Raw genomic sequence first — 18,926 nt, forward strand, 5'->3', positions numbered from 1 at the left:
GGCTCTGAGAATCCTAATCTAGTTGAAGATGTACCCTGCTCATTTCAGGGGAGCTGGACTAGATGAACTTTAAGGTGCCTTCTGTCCCAAATTATTCTACATTTCAAATCTGGGACAGGTACATCTCTGGTTTGAGCTGCCTGGAATTTAGCATTATGGTCTAAATCTGCGCTGGAATTAGCCAAGGATCTGCAAAGAACAGCTAAAATCCCTAACTGAGCCTGGATTAGAACTGAATTTCCCTGAATCATCTTCATAGAAACAACAGCTGGTTAGTTCAGGTAAAGGAATGTTGATCTAAAACTCTATTTTATTTATTAAAGAATGAAAATAAACAAAGAAAACAGGAAAGGAATTCCAAAGACAACTGTGTGGCTTACCTTACCTTGGTACACTTGGCTCTGAAGCCTACCAGTAAATGTAGGCGAAATATCCCTACAGACATTATTGTGAGGAAACACAATGCATCCTGGTGATATTAGCTCCCAACACCAAGGGACTGAGGAAGGGATTAAAGATTTTCTGAAGGCAGAAAGATATTTCAGGGGAGGCAAGAGATGCTTGATGGGGGTAGGGGGAGAATGGTTAAAAAACTAATAATGTATTGTACAGATAAGCCATAACTGTCACACTCACAGCTATGTGTTCCCATGTAAAGATGAATTACTTTGGCTGTCAGCAGCTTCATTAGCCAAGAGAGGCCATTCAGATGGATCCAAACCTATTTACTTTCTACAATTGGTGGTGCCTGCTTCATATTGCAGGGCCCCACACTGGTTGTTCAGTGATGCTGATAACTCCTGTGGGAGCTTACATCCTGCTAAGTACTTCACTGTTTAATTGAACTGACCTTTCCTGATGATGCCCCTTGTATTAAAAGCTGCTTTGCTCCCCAGTGAAAATGGTTTGATAATCATAATATTTTACTCAGAGGACAGTTGTTTAAGAGCAGAAAATAATCCACTAAATTGCTAGGCTCCCCTCTGGAGGGGCCCAGCACTAAAATGACAGAAGGTGCCGTAGACCAAGATAGGTGACAGAGCTGATGATGAGGATGGAGCTAGGAGTAGCACTGGGCTGCTCAAGGTCAGGGACACCAACAAACTGGACAGCTGGGGAGGGGAGGGGAGTGCAGGCTGAGCCAGCACATTCTGCTCAGAGCTGAGATGTGCTGCCACAGCTTGAGCCAGGCACGGGGCGGGCGATGGAACCTGCGGGAGCCACAGCAAGAGGGGCAGGGTAATGCAAGCCCAGCAGTGCAGGACTGTGGAGTGCAGCAGCACGGAGGGACACACAGCACAGCAAGGACATTAACCTGAGATGGGGAAATGGTGAAACACTTGGAATCCAGCTCAGAGAGAGGCCTGTCTGAAACAATAAACGCACACCAAATTCAGGTTCGGATTAAGACTGCTTTGAGGTATGAGATTTGGAGCTGAGGTTCTCTTAAAAGAGAGGAACCTTTTGCTTTCAGACCACAACTAGCCTGGGGACAGAGGTTTTACGTGAGAGCCATGTTTGCCAAGAGCCCCTTTTCTCCCTATTTTTATCTAGGCTAGTTGCCTTACCAGATGGTTGAGCAGCATCTGGGAGAGCTCTCTGGGGCTGGGAGCCAAGGTTGTGCAAAGAAGCACATCAGTGTAGACTGTTAAGCACCCAGTAACAAATGATGCTTTGCTTTCAACTTCCTGTTATAAAGCATATGCTGGCCTGGATATGCTCTGCCACACCTTGCCCTTCCCAAGTACAGCGATGTGTCCATTTCCAGTGCTTTTTATACAGAATTGGCATTTTGTGGACCTCTCAAGTCATGACTAGAGTGTCACATCACCTTCTCCTAGTCTTCCACTGCAGGAGTATCGAACTTACTTTCTCAGATCGGCCAACACTCTTCCTTCCTCTTAGTGTCTCAGATCTGCAGGCATTCAAAGAATGTGCTGTTGACTAAACTAATTTTTTTTTCATTCTTTACTTACAAAGACATTTCAGTTGTTTTCCACTTTGGGCTAAAGCTATACAGGACAGGACAACACTCTATTTTCCTCTCCCACAGAGGATGTTTTGATTAGTTGTATCTGGTTGAGTCCCTGGGAATATGGGATGCGTGGGAGCTCTCATGGAATCCTGGTGCCAGGGTGCTGAGATAAGGCAGCTGCTTCAGATTGATGGACAAGAGCCTCTGTGGTGGCAGGGCTGACCTGCGAGAAACACCACAGCAGCACCTGGGAGACTTAGAGCACCCTGGGGTGATCTACATTGGCTCCCATGAAATAGATGTGCAAACAAAAATGTCCCTTCACCAGGATGAGCCAGTAAAAACTCTACCAGGGCACTACACCCTTCAGCAATGTCCTGCTTATTCCTGCTTTTGTCAGAATGCCTTCTCAGCTATCCAATCAAGCAGTCAGAAACAGCTTGCTTGGCCTCTGGAGAGCTACCAGAAGCCCACTGTACAAGAAGGTAACTGGGTTCACCTTTCACATTGTGCTATATTCTCTTGGCATCAATTCAATCTCCAAAATAATCATAGCCGGCCCTGAAGGTCTGCCTTTGCCTCATATTTCTGTGTCCATGAACCACAACAGATGCATTAAGGACACCTGTCAGTGTAAAAATCCACTGAAATAAAATTAACCCAAGGAGCTAAAACTGCAGTCTAACTGCCAGGGTTCCAGCTTGATTTTTATCAACTCCTCTTTGAGTGGCAATTACATTGTGAACTGATCAGTTCAAGGCTAAATCCTCCATGTCTTCTTCTAATTAAATACTCATTGCATAAACATTCATCTTATTTTTAGTACTTCTACTTATCAATTTAATCAATTCCCCCATTATTCACCTATCTACTTTAGCCTGCATTTTGCCATCATCATTTTTTTTAGGTGATGCAAGAAGTTCTTTTTCACCACAACTTCAAAGCGAGGAATACATCTTAGCCAAAATGTCTTCATACTCCTGTATTTCTCAGCTTCTAAAAGGGCATTTAAGTTGCTTGATATTCACAGGGGACTGCCTTGAAACTTGGTGTACACTCCTTCTGTGCTGGCCCCAAGGAGCAAGATTGCATTCAGGAAAATAGAGTATTTGATGCTGATTTGAAAAATTCATTGCCTAACCTTGTATAAGTGGTCCACAACATCTCCCGCGAGATGAAAATATTTTGTTAGTGGAGTATTTTGAAGAATTGCCTTTGAATGCCAATTAAAAAAAAAAATCCCAAATCCCAGGAATTCTTTTCATTTCTGTTGGTTTTACTACATCTTGTGATAAAAAAGATTCTGAGGAGGATATCTTTTAATTGTGTCCCTAGTAATATTTGCCAAATGATCCCTTCTTCCTTTTTCTTTTTTAAAAATTAGAAAATTATATTTTCACTTTCCAGAAGGTTATGCAGCTTTTCCCTTGTTGTAGCAGTTTTTCTCAAATTATCTGTTTTCCTCAAGGCATTTTCCATGTACAGTTTATCTAAAATTTCCCTGATAAATCTGGAGCCTTAGGAGGGAAGGATTAAGCTCACTGCATTGCCTACTGTCCTATCATTACTCTAAGGTATTGTCTAGTGGACAAATTTCTATTTATGTTGGAGGGAGCTGCTGCATTTGGGGTTTGGCAGGGGGATATAATTAGGTACAATTAAATAAAATATAGAAAAAGTGTATTAGCCATGGTTTCGACATGACATTGGCCATCCTGTATATGTGTCAGACTTCGGTGACAGGTAACACAGACAGACAAGCTGAACTGTATAGCACTCTTTCATCTGTGCTTTCTCTGAGACATGGCTCCAGCTTGCAGCTCCTTGCAGACTTGCAGATTTTGGAACATTTGTTCCCAGAGGAGCCTTAACCTATTACAACAGATAGATTCAATGAAAATATAATTTACCCAGCTTGAATAGATATCCTCAAAGTCACTTCAAACTGTGCATCTGCTTTTTCTTACAAGTGAGCAGTGACAATGTGATAGTGGAACACCATATTAAAACTGAGAGTTTCATTAGCAGTAGCTCCATAAAACCAAAAACTGACCTGTGCATCTTCATATGTGTATCTCCCTGGGTCTTTGACATTTTGGCTTGTTTTCTCATAGCTGTGGGAATCCAGGTTGATAGCACTTTGGGCCCCAGGAGCTAGAAACTCTTGCCAGATTTCTTCCACTCTGGTGGCCACATCCTGTAAAGGTTGTTTCTTGAGATCTTGGACAGCCAACCAAAACCTGTACTAGGCAAAAATTAAAAGGGCAGAAAAGAGAAAAAAAGACAGAAATCTAGGTAAGATTTTGTGAATAAGCATGGGCAGAGTCCTAAAATAGATTCAGAACCTAATCCTGCATCTATTACAAGTCACAGAAGACTCTCCATGTAAGCATGATTTCAAGGGGAAGAGGTGAGGTAGTTTACACCAACTTCTTAATTATTTTGGCTAAGATCAGAACACTGACTTTAAAAAGTGATACATTCTTATTCAAACTGCCCCTGCAGAAGTGACACATTAGGTATGCAAACAGGAAACCTCCAGAGCTATGCAGCTGGAGGAGTGGAGCTGGCTCTGCCTCCCACAGCCCCACTGCAATGTGCTGGTCATTCCTGCTTCAGGATCAGTCATCCAAAGGGGATGTAAAATGAAGAACAAACTTAACATTCATATCATTTCCAGTGTGAAGTTGTAGCAATGCCACTTAAAGATTTTTTTTTAACTTGTAAACCGACCAGCATTCAGATGGATGCCATGAGAAAAGATAACTCTTGTCATGCCATGCTCCAATTTTACAGGGATAATTGCTTGAGTAGGCTATGCTCACAGACTAAAGTAAGTTCATAAACACTGAGAAGATAATCTCTTTGATGACTACGGACATAACCCATATCTTGATCTGTGAAAACAAAGACCACAGAATATTTCGGCAAGAGTGACATGCTTGTCTTTTGTCTTTTACCCTCGGAAAAAGAAAAGACATTTTCTTGGTGGTGCTACTTTTATTTATTGCTGAAAGAGATGTGCTCTTTCAGGTGTTTAATTCAGAAGATTCACAGTGCCCAGTAGCTTTTTGTATTGGTAAACTCTATCTTCCAGCACGAAGGTATCCCTGAGGGTTATCTGCCCTGAGTACCTGGGCCCTGCAACCTGGTTGAGCAAGCACAGTAGTGCTCCACAGGGAGTGCTGAGGGCTACAGGGTGAACAGGTACAGAAGGCACCTTTGCACCCATCTGCAATACCCAGCTCTTTCCTACCCCCTGGCAAAGGTGCCCATTGTCCAGGGTGACAAGGAAGTGAGGGTTTGCCTTGGCTGTCCCTGCCCTGCACTGCTCTTATGCACCCCCTCTGCTAGGCAGACTGTGCAGAGGACAGGGATTGTCTGGGACACTTCTTGTTCAGGGCATCCGCAAGAGTTGCACAACTTGGAAAATCCTGTGTCTCCCTTATAGACCAGTTGAACTTTAACTGAAGTCCTGATTTCTCACCCCAAATGATTCAGTGGTGTCAGTGTGCTGCCACTAAGGCAAATATTCCTCCGTGGTGGAAGGAGGAAGATAGAGTCTGTCCCAAACAAAAATCCTGATGGCAGTGAGGGTAGGTGGAGGAGACAGCAACCTGGTGACTCCTGTGCTGTTCCTGACCCTCGCTTCTTTAATGGCTGCAGGCAGTACCTTAACACCCTGGAATGGGTGGTGTTATTGCAAGCAAATGAGGCTGCTACCCCATTTAGCCTGGCATCCTACCTGCAATAGAGGCAAACAGTCGATTTGGGGAAAAAATGACATCCACACTACATGAAAGGCCAGGCCAAATCCTCCTTGCTATCTGCTGCTTCTTCCCAACCATCAGGGGGCCTCACGCTGCAGCCCTGACTCACCGAAGCCACTTGATGATATTCCTTAACATGGTTTTCTCATTTCCTTGGCAGGCTCAGTAAAACAGACTGGGGTACACTCAAACACTACATCAGTACCTACAGAGTCACCTACTTGAGGTTTTAACACAGGGACATTTGATTTTATAAACCGAAATAGAGTATCTGGGGTTGGTGGAGGAGCGAGCATGGTTGGTCCTTTTCCATCTTTGAGAGCTGAGGTACACTTGATATCCTGCTTTGTCATTTGAACAGTGACACCCCCACTTATCATATGCAAGCAGAGAGTAAGGGGTAGCACTCAGCACAATAATCTGATGCCATATGTGGCTTCCATTATTTGAAAATACTTTATCACTCAATTTCAGATGGAATGGGAACACGTGAATGCAGAAGAGGCATAGGGAGAAAAGATGCTAATCATTCCAGAGTAGCTGGGACACTTCAGACAAACACTTGGCTAGAGAGAACCTTTTCTTCTGGCTTATCTTCTGCCCCTGGAGCCGGGGAGGCGGGCTGGGAAAGCACACTCATGAGAGAACTGGGAACGCTGTGAAGTGACAGCTTGCCAGAACAAGAGCACCATCCATTTTAATAACCATTTGGCTCAATCTGAAAACCAACCAACCAGACCAACCTGACAGTAACAAGAACAAGCTCTTTTTACTGCAAGCGATTGTGAATTCATGCCCAAGGCTGGATGTCCTCTTCAAGGCAAAGGGGAGTTTTGTATTGGTAAAAATTTCAAGGCTATTCACTATAGCTGGCATCTAAAAATCAAGTAACATCAAACAGGGGTACCCAGCCCCACAGCTTTAACTCCAAGGCAAATTCTCTGCCACAAGGAATCATCCTGAAGCCAATACATAAGCAGGGCTTGCTATGGGATTTATAGCATTTATAAGAGAGAAGCAGGTATTTCTGCTTAGGAGAGGAGCAAACATGCAATGACTGTGCTGAAATTTCTGCTCAATTATAAAGTGCAAATGCACTCCCAGAATCACTCCTGCAATTTCTGAAGAGCAAGTCCAGTCCCAAGTTCACAAGGAGTCAGGTGAAGATCCTGCATTGCCTCCTCTCCTTCTGCAGGAGACAGATGTCCAGTGGACACCTCTTGCCCAGGGGCAGGGGAGAAGGAAGATGTTCTTGTGTGTCCACTCCACAGGTGCCCTTTAAGCACAGCAGGACTGGCACAGGGACTGTCTGCACAGAGAGAACAGCAACATTGATCACAGGTTCTTTGTCCTTTATAAAACAGCATGCAAGGACTGGAGAAGGCTGATAATATGGTGTCCTAAAGTGTTGTCAGTGGCATAAACTATTCCAGCCTCATCCAGCTTGTAATTAAACTGCTGTCACTTGCAGAAGATATCCCACAATGGCATTTATCCTCCACAGCTCCCCCAAGGCCCAGAGAGTTCCTGGACCTCAGTGTGTGTGCTCTGCCTCCATGCAGGGCACTGCAGAAGTGCTTGGTCACTGCTGTTCAAAGAGGACCCCCAGTGAAAAGGCTGCTGGAGAAAGACATGGTGAGTAGCAGGGGAGTGGTTGCTTCTGAGGTACATTGTAAAACAAAAATTAATTTAAAATGCTGATCGGGAGGCAAAATATGGATGACTCCAGAAACCGAGGAACTGCTGTCAAGATAAGGGCAGTCTTGTATCCCCATGTTGGGGGTGGACACAATACCCCTAGCTTGACAGTGAATTCATCAAGTGACAATCTGAGGTCAGAATCCAAGCACACTTCTCTCCTTGCCTCAGCAGTTCCATGCCAGTATCCCATGCCTCTCTGGTCTCACGCCTCTAACCACTCACAAATCTTCTTCCATTCACCGAGAAATAACTTTGAACATCTCAGCCAGGAAATGAATGAAAACAACAGGGAAAAATAAAAATGCAGCTCAGAAAGGGGCAATATTCACATCTTTGTGTTGTTTAATGGTCAGATCCTTGGCATGGTGAGCTTGGCATGGTGAAGTCCAACAAAAAATCCGTCCTCGGTAAACAAGCCGGGGGCGGGCAGATGCTGCAAAGGTGCACGCTGGGGGCACGGGGGACCTGCCAAGGAGACCGCAGCGTCGGTGGGGACGGGCCAAGCGTCCCGCAGGCCTCCCCCTCACCGCCTTTTCTTCCCTCCCCTCCCACGGGGCGCCCGCCGGCGTTCACGGTGCAAGTCCCTCCTTCTGCTGCAAGTCCTTTCAGTGCTGTTGTGCCGGAAAGCCCTTTTGTCGCTGCCCCGGGGCAGCGCCCACCGGACGCGAGCAGCGCCCGCTGTGCGGAGCGGCCCTGCCCGGGCCCGCTGAGGGGCCGACTCCGCGCCCGGCTCCGCCAGGGGCCCGCGCGGCGCGGGGCGGCGGCGCCGCCTGCCGGCACCGCCCGGCACTGCCCGGGCCCGGCACTGCCCCGCACCGCCCGGCACTGCCCCGCACCGCCCCGCTCTGCCCGCTCCCGGCACTGCCCCGCACCGCCCGGCACTGCCCGCTCCCGGCACTGCCCCGCACCGCCCCGCTCCCGGCACTGCCCGCTCCCGGCACTGCCCCGCACCGCCCGGCACTGCCCGCTCCCGGCACTGCCGCGCACCGCCCGGCACTGCCGCGCACCGCCCGGCACTGCCGCGCACCGTCCGGCACTGCCCCGCACCGCCCCGCTCCCGGCTATGCCCGCTCCCGGCACTGCCCCGCACCACCCGGCACTGCCCGCACCAGCCCGCTCCCGGCACTGCCCGCACCGCCCGGCACTGCCCCGCACCGCCCGGCACTGCCCCGCACCGCCCGGCACTGCCCGCACCGCCCCGCTCCCGGCACTGCCCGCACCGCCCGGCACTGCCCGCTCCCGGCACTGCCCCGCACCAGCCCGCTCCCGGCACTGCCCGCTCCCGGCACTGCCCCGCACCACCCGGCACTGCCCCGCACCGCCCGGCACTGCCCCGCACTCGGCGGAGCCCTCCGGTGCTGGCACTACCTCGGAACTGCTCGAGAAACGCTCTTTATTTAGGGAACACGGGACTCTGGGGCAGCTCGGTGTTTTACTGCATATACGAGCTCTCCTCACTGCCTGAACTTCCCCTTTCGTGATGAAGACTGGGGAAAGAAAAACCGGCAACAAGTTTCAACCATTAGTCATGTAGGGTATAAATACTTTCTGGAGGTAAAACTCCTTTTCGGCGATCTCCATGTTCAACATTTCTCACAGTCAATAAGGCATCCACGCATTGCCAGCTCCACAGTGCATTCCCACAAAGTGTCATGTGTTTCCCACTGAGGTCTATAAACAGGTGTGCAGCCTCCTTTCCCTTCGGGTGAAATTCCCATGTCCCATATTCCCACTTTGCTGTTTCTCTTTCCAGCCGACACTCTTTGAACTTGGGGGAAAAAAAAATTCAATCCACCAGCTAAATGAACATCTCAGCAATCTCAAGATGTCTTGGAAGGTTCCTAGGTCATAAAAAATGTATAATAACTCTCAGACGCCCTTTCTTATCTTTTCTTATTTGTTTTAAGTTTGGCATTTTGTCTGCTGTATTTTGGGTACTTCAAAAATCACGCAAGTCAAAACAAATTGTAGATGAAAAATAACAACAGAGAGGAGAAAGAAAACAGAGCAAGGAAAGGAGTTAGAATAAAAACAGAGAGAAAAATACCCAACTGACTGGCTTTCCTGCTCCCACATAAATAACGGATAGCCAGTTAATAAGTAAGTTACAGGGCTCAGTCTAGCCCAGGAGACTGGTGGACATGATCCTGCAAGTTTATTAGAACACAGAAACACAGCTGGAAGGTGATCTGGGAGGTCATCGAGTCTAGTCTGCTGCTATCTCTGCCAGTGCCTCACCCAAGACCCCCACTGGGACCAATTTTTCTCAGCTAGGAAGAGATGGAAATACCCCACCACGATCAGCCCTGTGATTTGGGACTTGCACCACAAGGTATAAGTGCAGAATTTGGTCCCCTTGCTGTATTACTGAATTACATTCATGTCAAGGCATTCTCAAGCACACACTTCACAAGATCTTTTCTAGTGCTACCATGAATTTCTAGGTTTACCAGGAGTCTATTTCTCAGATCTGCCTTAAGTTCAACACAGTGGCCTACAGGGCTCCCATCGGTGTTAATCCTAGAATTAATCCCAGGATACTCCCAAAATCCTACTGATTATCAAGAGATAACACATCTCCCGCTGCAACAATTCCAAGATCTCTGGGTACTTACTGGGAAGAGAGTCCTGAAAAGATGAACTGTGAATGTTTCTTTTCTAGCAAGGTGCTAAATGCTGCGCTCTCAGAAAGTTTCTTACACTTTCCCAGGGTGAGATGTATCTCACTTAACTGTAGTTGTCTGCCATGCAGACACTGTCTTCTGAAGGAGTCTCTCCAGGTTTATGATAATGGAGATGGGCGCTTCACAGTGTAATTTAGGTGCCTTTAGTTTTGTTTCCACTTAAAGCTGAAACAAATCCTTCTCAGGCGATTCACTGACTCCTCTTCATCTTCTCTTCTCTCTCTCTAAAGAGAGACTGGATAAGAAGAAAGCATGTGCTTCCGAGCTGTCAGTTTAGGTGAGGCAGATCCCAACTTTGCTGTTGAGTGTAACTTAGATTTTGCTTGCATGTGTAAGCATCCAGCAGTCACTTTCCTTTATGCTACATACTCCTAGTGAGAATTAAGGAGCTTTCTCTGCCTCACCTGAACCCTTCTCTCTAGCATCACTGCTAACAATCCACTCTATTCCAGTTTTCTTCATTAATATTTCTGCCTTTGCATCCTGTTATTTAAAGCTTTAAGCAGGCTTGCTAATGTATCTAACCAATATGAGATCATATTACCACATAAGCCAATATCATGTAATGATACCAAAAGAATGACAGCAAAGTTCCCATACTAAGAATTATGCCAATGTCTTCCACAAAGAATGCAGGATTTAACCTGTCTATGTCAGCCCACTGATTTGCCACCTCCCTTCACTACATCTCAAAATCAAAGAGAATGTGCATCAGCAGGAGGAGCAGCTCCAGCTGACCAAGGAAGGTACAATTTTGCCTTCTCATGATCAAACGTCCTTCATTTGTTTGAGTAGGATGAACGTGGGAGACAGACACTAGTCATAAAACCTGCTGGATTTCATTACCACAACCCCAGATTCATTTCAGAACACTCATTTGAAGAGTATTTTAATATAGTATATTAATTTTGCACTTAATCACTACAATTTAATCGCAAATGAGTGCCAGTGTACATAACTGCAGTAAGCATATGTAAGTTCAGTACCTTTTTAGCAATGGAATTTCAAGCTCATTTATGTAATTAGTAACACCCTTCTGTTTTCTTACAGGTTATCTTTCAGGTTTTTCAAAACAATAAAGTGCACTGTGTTTTCACTGTTTTGCTGCTGGCATGCTTTCTGTACTTCTCCTTGGACAGGGAAAGCTGATAAATAGCATGGTAAGTTCCAATGTCATTAAAAATCACTTTCTGGGGAATTCCTCTTTAAGACTTTGCAGGCTAGCAGACTGCACTACATTTACAATTGCTCACATGCTTTAGTAGTATTTGATTTCCTAAGTGAAAAAGAATGAAAAGAACACAAACTAAAAAAGGCTGTGGAATCAGGTTCTAATCTGGTGTAAAAAGTGAACATCAAGCCTGCTCACTACCAGCAAAGGCCAAAGCCAGACTGACTGTGATCACAGACAGCAGATTTCCTCAGCCCAAGAGAAGGCACAGCTCCGCAGTAAACCTGCAAGCTTCTCTGGCCTTCCCTGCAAATACTCACTCACCCTTCTGGAACATGACTGACCCAAAAAACCCACACAAGAACCTGTCCCTTTACCCATCTATGTGCTGAGACACAACGACAGCACTGCAAAAAAGCCTCTGCAGTGTTATTCAGACTGTAAAAAAAGTGCTGTTTACTGGCTCTCAGCCTGATGTAGGATTATGTGGGTATCTACATAATTTTTTATAATAAAAGTTTTGACTTCTTCACAACCTGAGAAGTCAGGTACTCAGGATGCCCACACAGAGAGTCCTGTTAAGATGACACAAGCTGTTGGATAGTCAGCACGTGCCAAAATTAAAAGTAGTTGTTGCAAACCTGGCTTTGTGACTGCCAATACTGCAGTATTGCAGTATTAGCCATATGACGACCCTACTGTTTTCCTCACATAAGGCCTGCCACAAAGACACACGTAAATCCTATATGTTGTTAGGGAGCTCAGGAGCAATGTGCTGCATCTCATCACATCATACAAGTCTGCAAACCCGTGCATGAAGAAGATACCTGACAACACTGGCTCTGCTAAACACTGTTTCTGAGATTACTTACGTAGGTCTAGGATAGGCATCTGTAGCAGTGCTATGGGCCAAATCCTGCCTTTCTCATCTTTATTCAAATGGGTGTTTTTAGCAGTTCAAAACACAGCAAACATTGCATTTCACCTATGCAAGAGAGTAGGATCAGTCCCATTCATTTAGTCAAGTCAGAAAAGGTTTCACCTGAGGTTTTCGGAGCTGAATTCTGATTCCAGGAAACGAAGGAACTGGTCTCGTCCTACTGGGTCCTTCAGCACCTCATCCATGGAAAAACCCCATCTTTTCACACGCTGCTGACTAGGTTCTTTGCTGTTTGGAGAGAGAAAGGGGAAAAACAGATGGAATGTGCATCTCTGCCTGCTGTCCAAGCAGCTGCTGCTGTTTCTGCTAAGTGAAGGGAGGAAGATTATTAGATGAGATGTTGTTTTTTCCTCAAGATTTTTCAGAAATACAAGTTAGCAAATAACATTAAAAAAACCTATAAAGACCATGGCAACTGGAGGGCTTTAAATCATTACATCATTTGAATCATTAAGGGACACTATTTGGGTGCTACATACATGGTGAAACAAGAGAGAATGTGAATGACATGATTTTCAGAGCAATTTCTGGTAGGTTTCATTTGAAGAACAGCATACCATGCCTAAGTAATTATTCATTATGCACTTCTTGCATATCACCTCAAATGTACTCTAGGATTTCTTGATGCATCAAAGCAGAAATTTCCCACCAATGTTCCCTGGGTCACTGGTGAGCTCCAGAGCGTTTCCTTGTGTCCCACACAGTGCTGCCTGGTCACTTGGCTTCAAATTTTCAGATCCACATTTGCATTAGAAAAGCAGTTCCCCTAAGAAACAGTGCAGATGAAGTATCTAAAATGATTACTGGTTTGTGGTCTTTTATTTTTTTACTGCCTCTGATTTTTGCATGCCTAAGTCTCAGAAGACTATAAAGCATCTTTCTCCTACTCTCCATGATCAGACTTTTATTTTGTGTCTCAGCTGGGATACTGAGGTGCAGAGGCACCCAAAATCATTAGCAATCTTTCTCCTTAATTATTTCTTAACACAGGCCAGCTTACATAAGCTGTTGTTTGAATTGCCAGACATGTTGCCGAGATGCCTATGGGGAGAGGTGGTGCCTGGGAATCACGAGGATCCTATGAGACAGCCTGCATCAGAGCGTAATCTGGGCTCACAAAGTGTTTGAAAGCTTCTGGTGTGATGGCGTCATACTATGAGACAACCATTAAAACACAGCTCAGCTGCTCACATTTGTGACAGCAGAGCCATTGTTAACAGTACATATCCATTAAACTATGTGTCTCGTCATGTCCACAGCGATTCCTAATCATGGAGCCTTAGGGGACAGTGGCGATCTGTGCTGAAGACAAGTAAGCCAAAGGGGTAAATAAAATGCCTGCTTTCATTTTCTCTTGGTGTAAAGGCTAAGCAAAATTGATAAGCATGTCCTCACTCGAGGAGCAGCACACTAAGGATGCCTCCTCCTGCACTCCCTCAGGAGCCAGCAGTGCTGCAGACAAGGGTGCAGATCCAGCCTACTTGTTATGTGAACCAGCCTGGACATTGGGACACAAGAGCCAGGCTTTTGCAGAGCCATGCACAATCTAAGCTCAGGGAATTTCCTGCTGAATCCAGAGATCTGTACCTGCTCTTCTTGCAGCTACACATTGTTCTAGCACACACAAAAAAGGCCAAAGTGCTGTCTAAAATGGAATGTTTTCCGTGGCATTTCCTGAGTCCTGATTGCCATGGAGGATGAACTGCAGTGGCACGGGGCTGCCCATACTCAGCAGCCAGCCTTGCCACTAGCAGTGAGAGGCTCTTTGTTCTCCTGAGCAAGGGCTCTGCTCTCCTAACTGAGGAAACAGCTTTGCAGGCAACACAAGGGGATCTTGGGGATCATTTAATTATTCATGCAAGTTGCAACTAGATGCAGATGCAGTTAGGTTTTTTTTACAATTGAGAATAAAATGGATATACAGAGCTGTTTGTTCTTCCATCTCCCCACACTGCAGCTTTCTCTTTTTCATCCACAGGAAAATCACCTTCCTTAACTCCGAAATCATAGCAGAAGCCAAGCATTTATTTTAAATTCCTATAAGGCTGTGACATCAGGTTAATTGTATTCTTCAGGGACACAGACATCTTTTCTGGGATTTGCAGCTATGTCAACAGATGCAGAAATAATGGATGCCTGGATTACCTTGTGGGTGAGGGTTTCTGCAGAGCAGTGTTTTGCAAGGGCTGTATCTGGTACTAGCCCCGCTAGGGAGGATGGAGAAAAAGAGAGAAACTAGCTAAAAAAGAAATAACAAATACTAAAATTATGTGAAGAGGGGCAGGGGTTAGGAAAATAATGAATTTCTGCGACTACCAGAGAAGCAGGTGAAAACAACTTTCACATCCCAAACTACTTGGTTTTTAAATGGGGCAGAATCTTGTTCTTTTCCTGGAACACTGATTCCCTATGAATCAGTTTTCTTAGGCCAATTGCATCTCTAAATTATCATTCAATAACACACAGGATTAGATTTGGCATTCTCTTATCAAGGATTTGCTACAATGAACTCCAAGTTCAGATTTGGTGCCAAATGACAGCAACTAAACACCGGATAAGCTGCTGAGCCCTTGCAGTTGTTGGCCACAGGATGTGACTGAGTAGTGGAGGTAATACGGGGCATGGTAATCCCATTCAAATTTGCTGTGAGAGCTGTTAGGCGTAGTGGCAGGCAGGGCAATTCTAGCCCCTTTACGAGGATTGTGGATAGCATGTGAAGGCAAGAGACAGACACAGGCCAGACTTCCTTTGTGCCAGCATCACATGGGCAAAACATGATCTCTGTTGTAGTGTTCTGCTTGGGTTTGTGGTGGGGGTTTTTTGGTTTGTTTGGGGGTTTTTTTTGGAGAAAAAAAATGGTGCCAGGCATTGAACACCCAACAGATATTCCTCCCTGTTTTCATCTATTTGACACCACAACAGAGACAAGCCAGCTTGTTCACCAACAGGTGAGGCCCGAACTCACTCTATCAACTTATTACAATTCTGACCTGCCAAGTCTCACACATCACACGTGAGCTACATTCTTCTGGCTCCTGTGCCGAACTCACTCTGCACAGCAGGAATGGCCACTACTCTATAACTCATCCCATTTTTCCAGCAGCACCTTTCATAGGATTCCATGACGGAAGCAGGGCTGGAGCATTGCAGCTGGGGAAGAGCAAACTCCCAAGGGTCAAATGAGATGTGTGGAACAAGTTTGTCTTAGCAGCACTCTATAGCTTTAGGCTCCTAGACCTGAGTCTGTGCATATATGAGTCTGAAACGTATGAGAACATCCATTACCTGACTCACAGAGTCCCATACATCAAGCCATATAGAAGTGGAAGGTCTGAGTAATTCACAGACACCAGTGATAAACTTCAGCTGTGTTCTTGAACCTTGTAGTATAGACATACAACTTCCTTTCCAAACAGGGCAGTGTGAAAAGCGTACAAACAAAATGGCAAGACAACTTTCACATTAGTTAAAACTACCAATTATTTTTTACCTCATTTCAATGTCCCACAGTGCTGCATCATCACTTATCCAGGGATTGGAAGGCTCAGCAGGAGTTATAAAGGGGTCATATTCCACATACTGCTCTGTGTAGGCGATTAAACTGGCAGGTTAAAAAAAAAAAAAAAAAAAAAAGAAAAAAGAAAAAATGAAAAAAAACAGAATAAAGTAAGGGTTTGAATGCTCAGTCAGATGTCAGAGAGGTACAGCTTCCCTTTGTATCCTGTGGGGTTTTTTGGGGGGTTTATTGGTTTTGTTTTTGTGTGTGCTTCTTTTTATTTATAGGGATTAGTCAGTTTCTCAGCAACCACAGGAAACCCTTTTCCCAGGGATGATGCATGCAAGGATTTCTCTGCAAACACCCACCAGCTCACTGCAGTATTTTCCTCAACAGCAGCATTTTGCTCAAACTGGTCTCTGTTGAGATGCCCCCAAAAAACCTGATGAGGCAACAACTGGATTGCAAAGTGTGTGTCATCCTGTTCATTTGCTGCATGTTACTACTGCCTCTCATCCTTTTCATTTTTACAAACTTTTGCACTCACATAAATTTATGCACTATGAGAAACTCACCTAAACAGGGTCATGGGCTGCAGCTAAGAATATGCTTAAATCTTTGAAGGGTCATAGTCCTAAGCATCAAAGCTTTGACTAGAGATCATTTTTTAGTTATGTTGGTACAGTATTTAGTCTAACGGCACTACAGTAAAACACATCAACGGTAATAATTAACTTAGACTATAGTAAATTATATGCATGTTGGAAAAACACCTGGCCTTTACACTGGCTTGCTTCACGGTGAGTCAGTTAAGGCATATAGCCTCTAATCCTCACTAGGATGAGATTCAAAGAGCTTTCGGGGAAAAGGACTGTGTCTGCTTGCATAAATGATTCAGGAATTCCACTGGGGTTGGGGCTAGGGGCGCATTTTTACAAAAGAAAGACAGCAAATATGAAATAAATCAAAACAGATTTCTTCTAGTCTATACTGGAAATACTCTAAGGCACTTTATTTTTTTTGCCTACGTCTACCAAGTAATTAACTAAATTAATTATACTGAGCAACCAATGTACCTGCACTGTGACTGTCCATGCTAAACTTTACCTCTGGCCCTCCACATCTCAAAAAGGCAGGCAAATGAAAAGACCCTGTGAAAAAAAGGGTCATAAAAGGCACAAAGTTTCCCTGACCTGCTCTATAGTAATTATTTCTTTTTGTTTGTCCTAGCTCTTATCATGAGGCATTAAAATCATACACTTTTGTAACCACAGTAGGTTCCCATTGCCCCTTAGGGCACTCAGGGCTGTCTCATCTCATTTCATTAATTACATTTCATGACTGCTGTGGGTCAAGGGTTGAAGGAGGGAGCAGAGTCCAATTTCACAGAGCAGCAGCAGTCCCTTAGACATCAGTGAAAGAGAGGGTTGGTTAAAAAAGAAAAGAAAGCAAAAAAGGATCAATCAGGAGATATCTGCTGTGAAACCTGAATTGCTCCTAATAAAATAAAAAGAAGGCATTACAGGTGCTAGTACAAGTACTAGTAAAAAGCAAAGGGGAATTTCTAAGCACATTTTGCTGATTCAGTATAATGGAAGCAGCAGAATCATTGCCTCATTGTCTAAAGAAGGCTACAGGCAGGGGACTCCTAAGGAAAAGCATTTTTGTCAAAATGCAAACCTGGCCTTTTGGGTGATAAACTGAATACCCGGTAGAAGGGGTGGTGGGAACAGTTGACTGAAGGGTGCAGAGCTTGCCTTGAGAACCCAACTGTCTCAATCAAGGGGGCCTGCTGAGCCTTCACAGGAACTTTGATGAGAAGCTGAAAGGATAGCACAGATTTTCATCTAGGGAACTGAGATTGCTTCTGGTAGGAAGATGCTAATTTTCCCCCAGCCATTTCAGTGATGCCGTGTCTAATGAAGTTGTGCTAACACTGCACAATGCAGTCGGGGAAAACAATAGGTAGAATATATTGATAGTTTTGCTCAATAGTTCTCAAAGCTCCACGGCTAAAACCGACAGTGCACAGGCCCCAAGCGGGGAGAAAGGATGTGGAAGAAAGACAGTTTCCAAGGTGAGTGGAGCAGCTGAGGGATACCTGCTCCCACAGTTGGTACAGATCTACTCCTGGAAGCAGAACAGGAAGGAAGGGGAAGAAAATCTTTAGCGGTAAACATTTCTCTCACAGAAGCTGGAGATGTCCTTTGGAGAGCCTTCCTCTTCTGACAGACAAGGGCTATCCCAAGAGTAGTGTGAATTAATGTAAAATAAATACAATTGATCTAATACTATTGAAATAATTTATAGCTTATTCCTATAACTTGTTTGCCCTACTGCTTCCTGACTTATTTGCTCCTTCTTCCTTCCCTCATCCTCTCTGAAAGTGGCTTTGTGATATATTGAAAAATTGGCAGATGGTGCCACTGTCAGGCTTGACTGTTGAAGGAAGCGTGTCAGGAAGTCATCTCTTGTACCCTGATCTGCCATACTGTCACCTAAATTGTCCCAAGAGCAGGGTCCAGCCTGGAAATTGACTAGATAATAGCAGCATCCCTTTACACTGTCATCTTGTTCCTCGTGCTTATAATCAGTGTTTTAATGGGGCTTTCAAGGCTGCACAAGGTTTTTTTTAGGCAATTGTGCAAGTGAGGTCATCCATGTTCATTCCTTCTCACCATTCCCCACCTCAGCAAAGCCACTGGACCCATCAGCTCCACTACTTCCCTCCTACCTCCTCTGCAATGCTCCTCATCCAGGCTGCACTTCCCAGCACTCTCCACACCAAGTCCTGAGCCTTTCAATCAATATCATGAATATTCAAACCAATATTCAAAGTCATCACATGACCAAACACCTCCTCAAAAGATATAAAGATCACAACCATGGTTTTTATTCTTTATAATTATTAATAATTATTTAGAAATATAAGGTTCTTCACCCAGAGGGTGTTTGGACACTGGAACAGCCTTCCCAAGAAAGTAGTCATGGCACTAATCCTGCCAGAGTTCAAGAAGTGTTTGGTCAATTCTCTCAGGCACATGGTGTGATCTTTGTGGCTCTCCTGTGCAGGGCCAGGGGTTGGACTTGATGATCCTGGTGGGTCCCCTCCAACTCAGCTTATTCAGTGATTCTGTTCTCATTTGACTTCTCATTTTGTTTGCTTTTCTCCTGGTTATTATTTTGCAA

The 18,926-nt window shown here is 45.0% G+C and overlaps 1 protein-coding gene across 1 annotated transcript in view; it reads right to left on the reverse strand.

Annotated features, from left to right (window-relative positions):
- The window catches only part of RGS6 (regulator of G protein signaling 6), a 265,768-nt gene that overhangs the window by 38,363 nt on the left and 208,479 nt on the right, over positions 1 to 18,926 (reverse strand). Inside the window, exons 13-15 of the mRNA XM_066188182.1 lie at positions 15,732 to 15,842; positions 12,344 to 12,469; positions 4,029 to 4,215 (exon numbers count right to left, since the gene is read on the reverse strand). Of these exons, the coding sequence (XP_066044279.1) occupies positions 4,029 to 4,215; positions 12,344 to 12,469; positions 15,732 to 15,842 (424 nt within the window). The remainder of the gene's footprint in view (positions 1 to 4,028; positions 4,216 to 12,343; positions 12,470 to 15,731; positions 15,843 to 18,926) is intronic.

This window comes from Chamaea fasciata, unplaced genomic scaffold (genome assembly GCF_029207755.1).
Source record: "Chamaea fasciata isolate MVZ Bird 193981 ecotype frontalis unplaced genomic scaffold, bChaFas1.0.hap1 SCAF_7, whole genome shotgun sequence".
NCBI classification, from domain to species: Eukaryota; Metazoa; Chordata; class Aves; order Passeriformes; family Sylviidae; genus Chamaea; species Chamaea fasciata.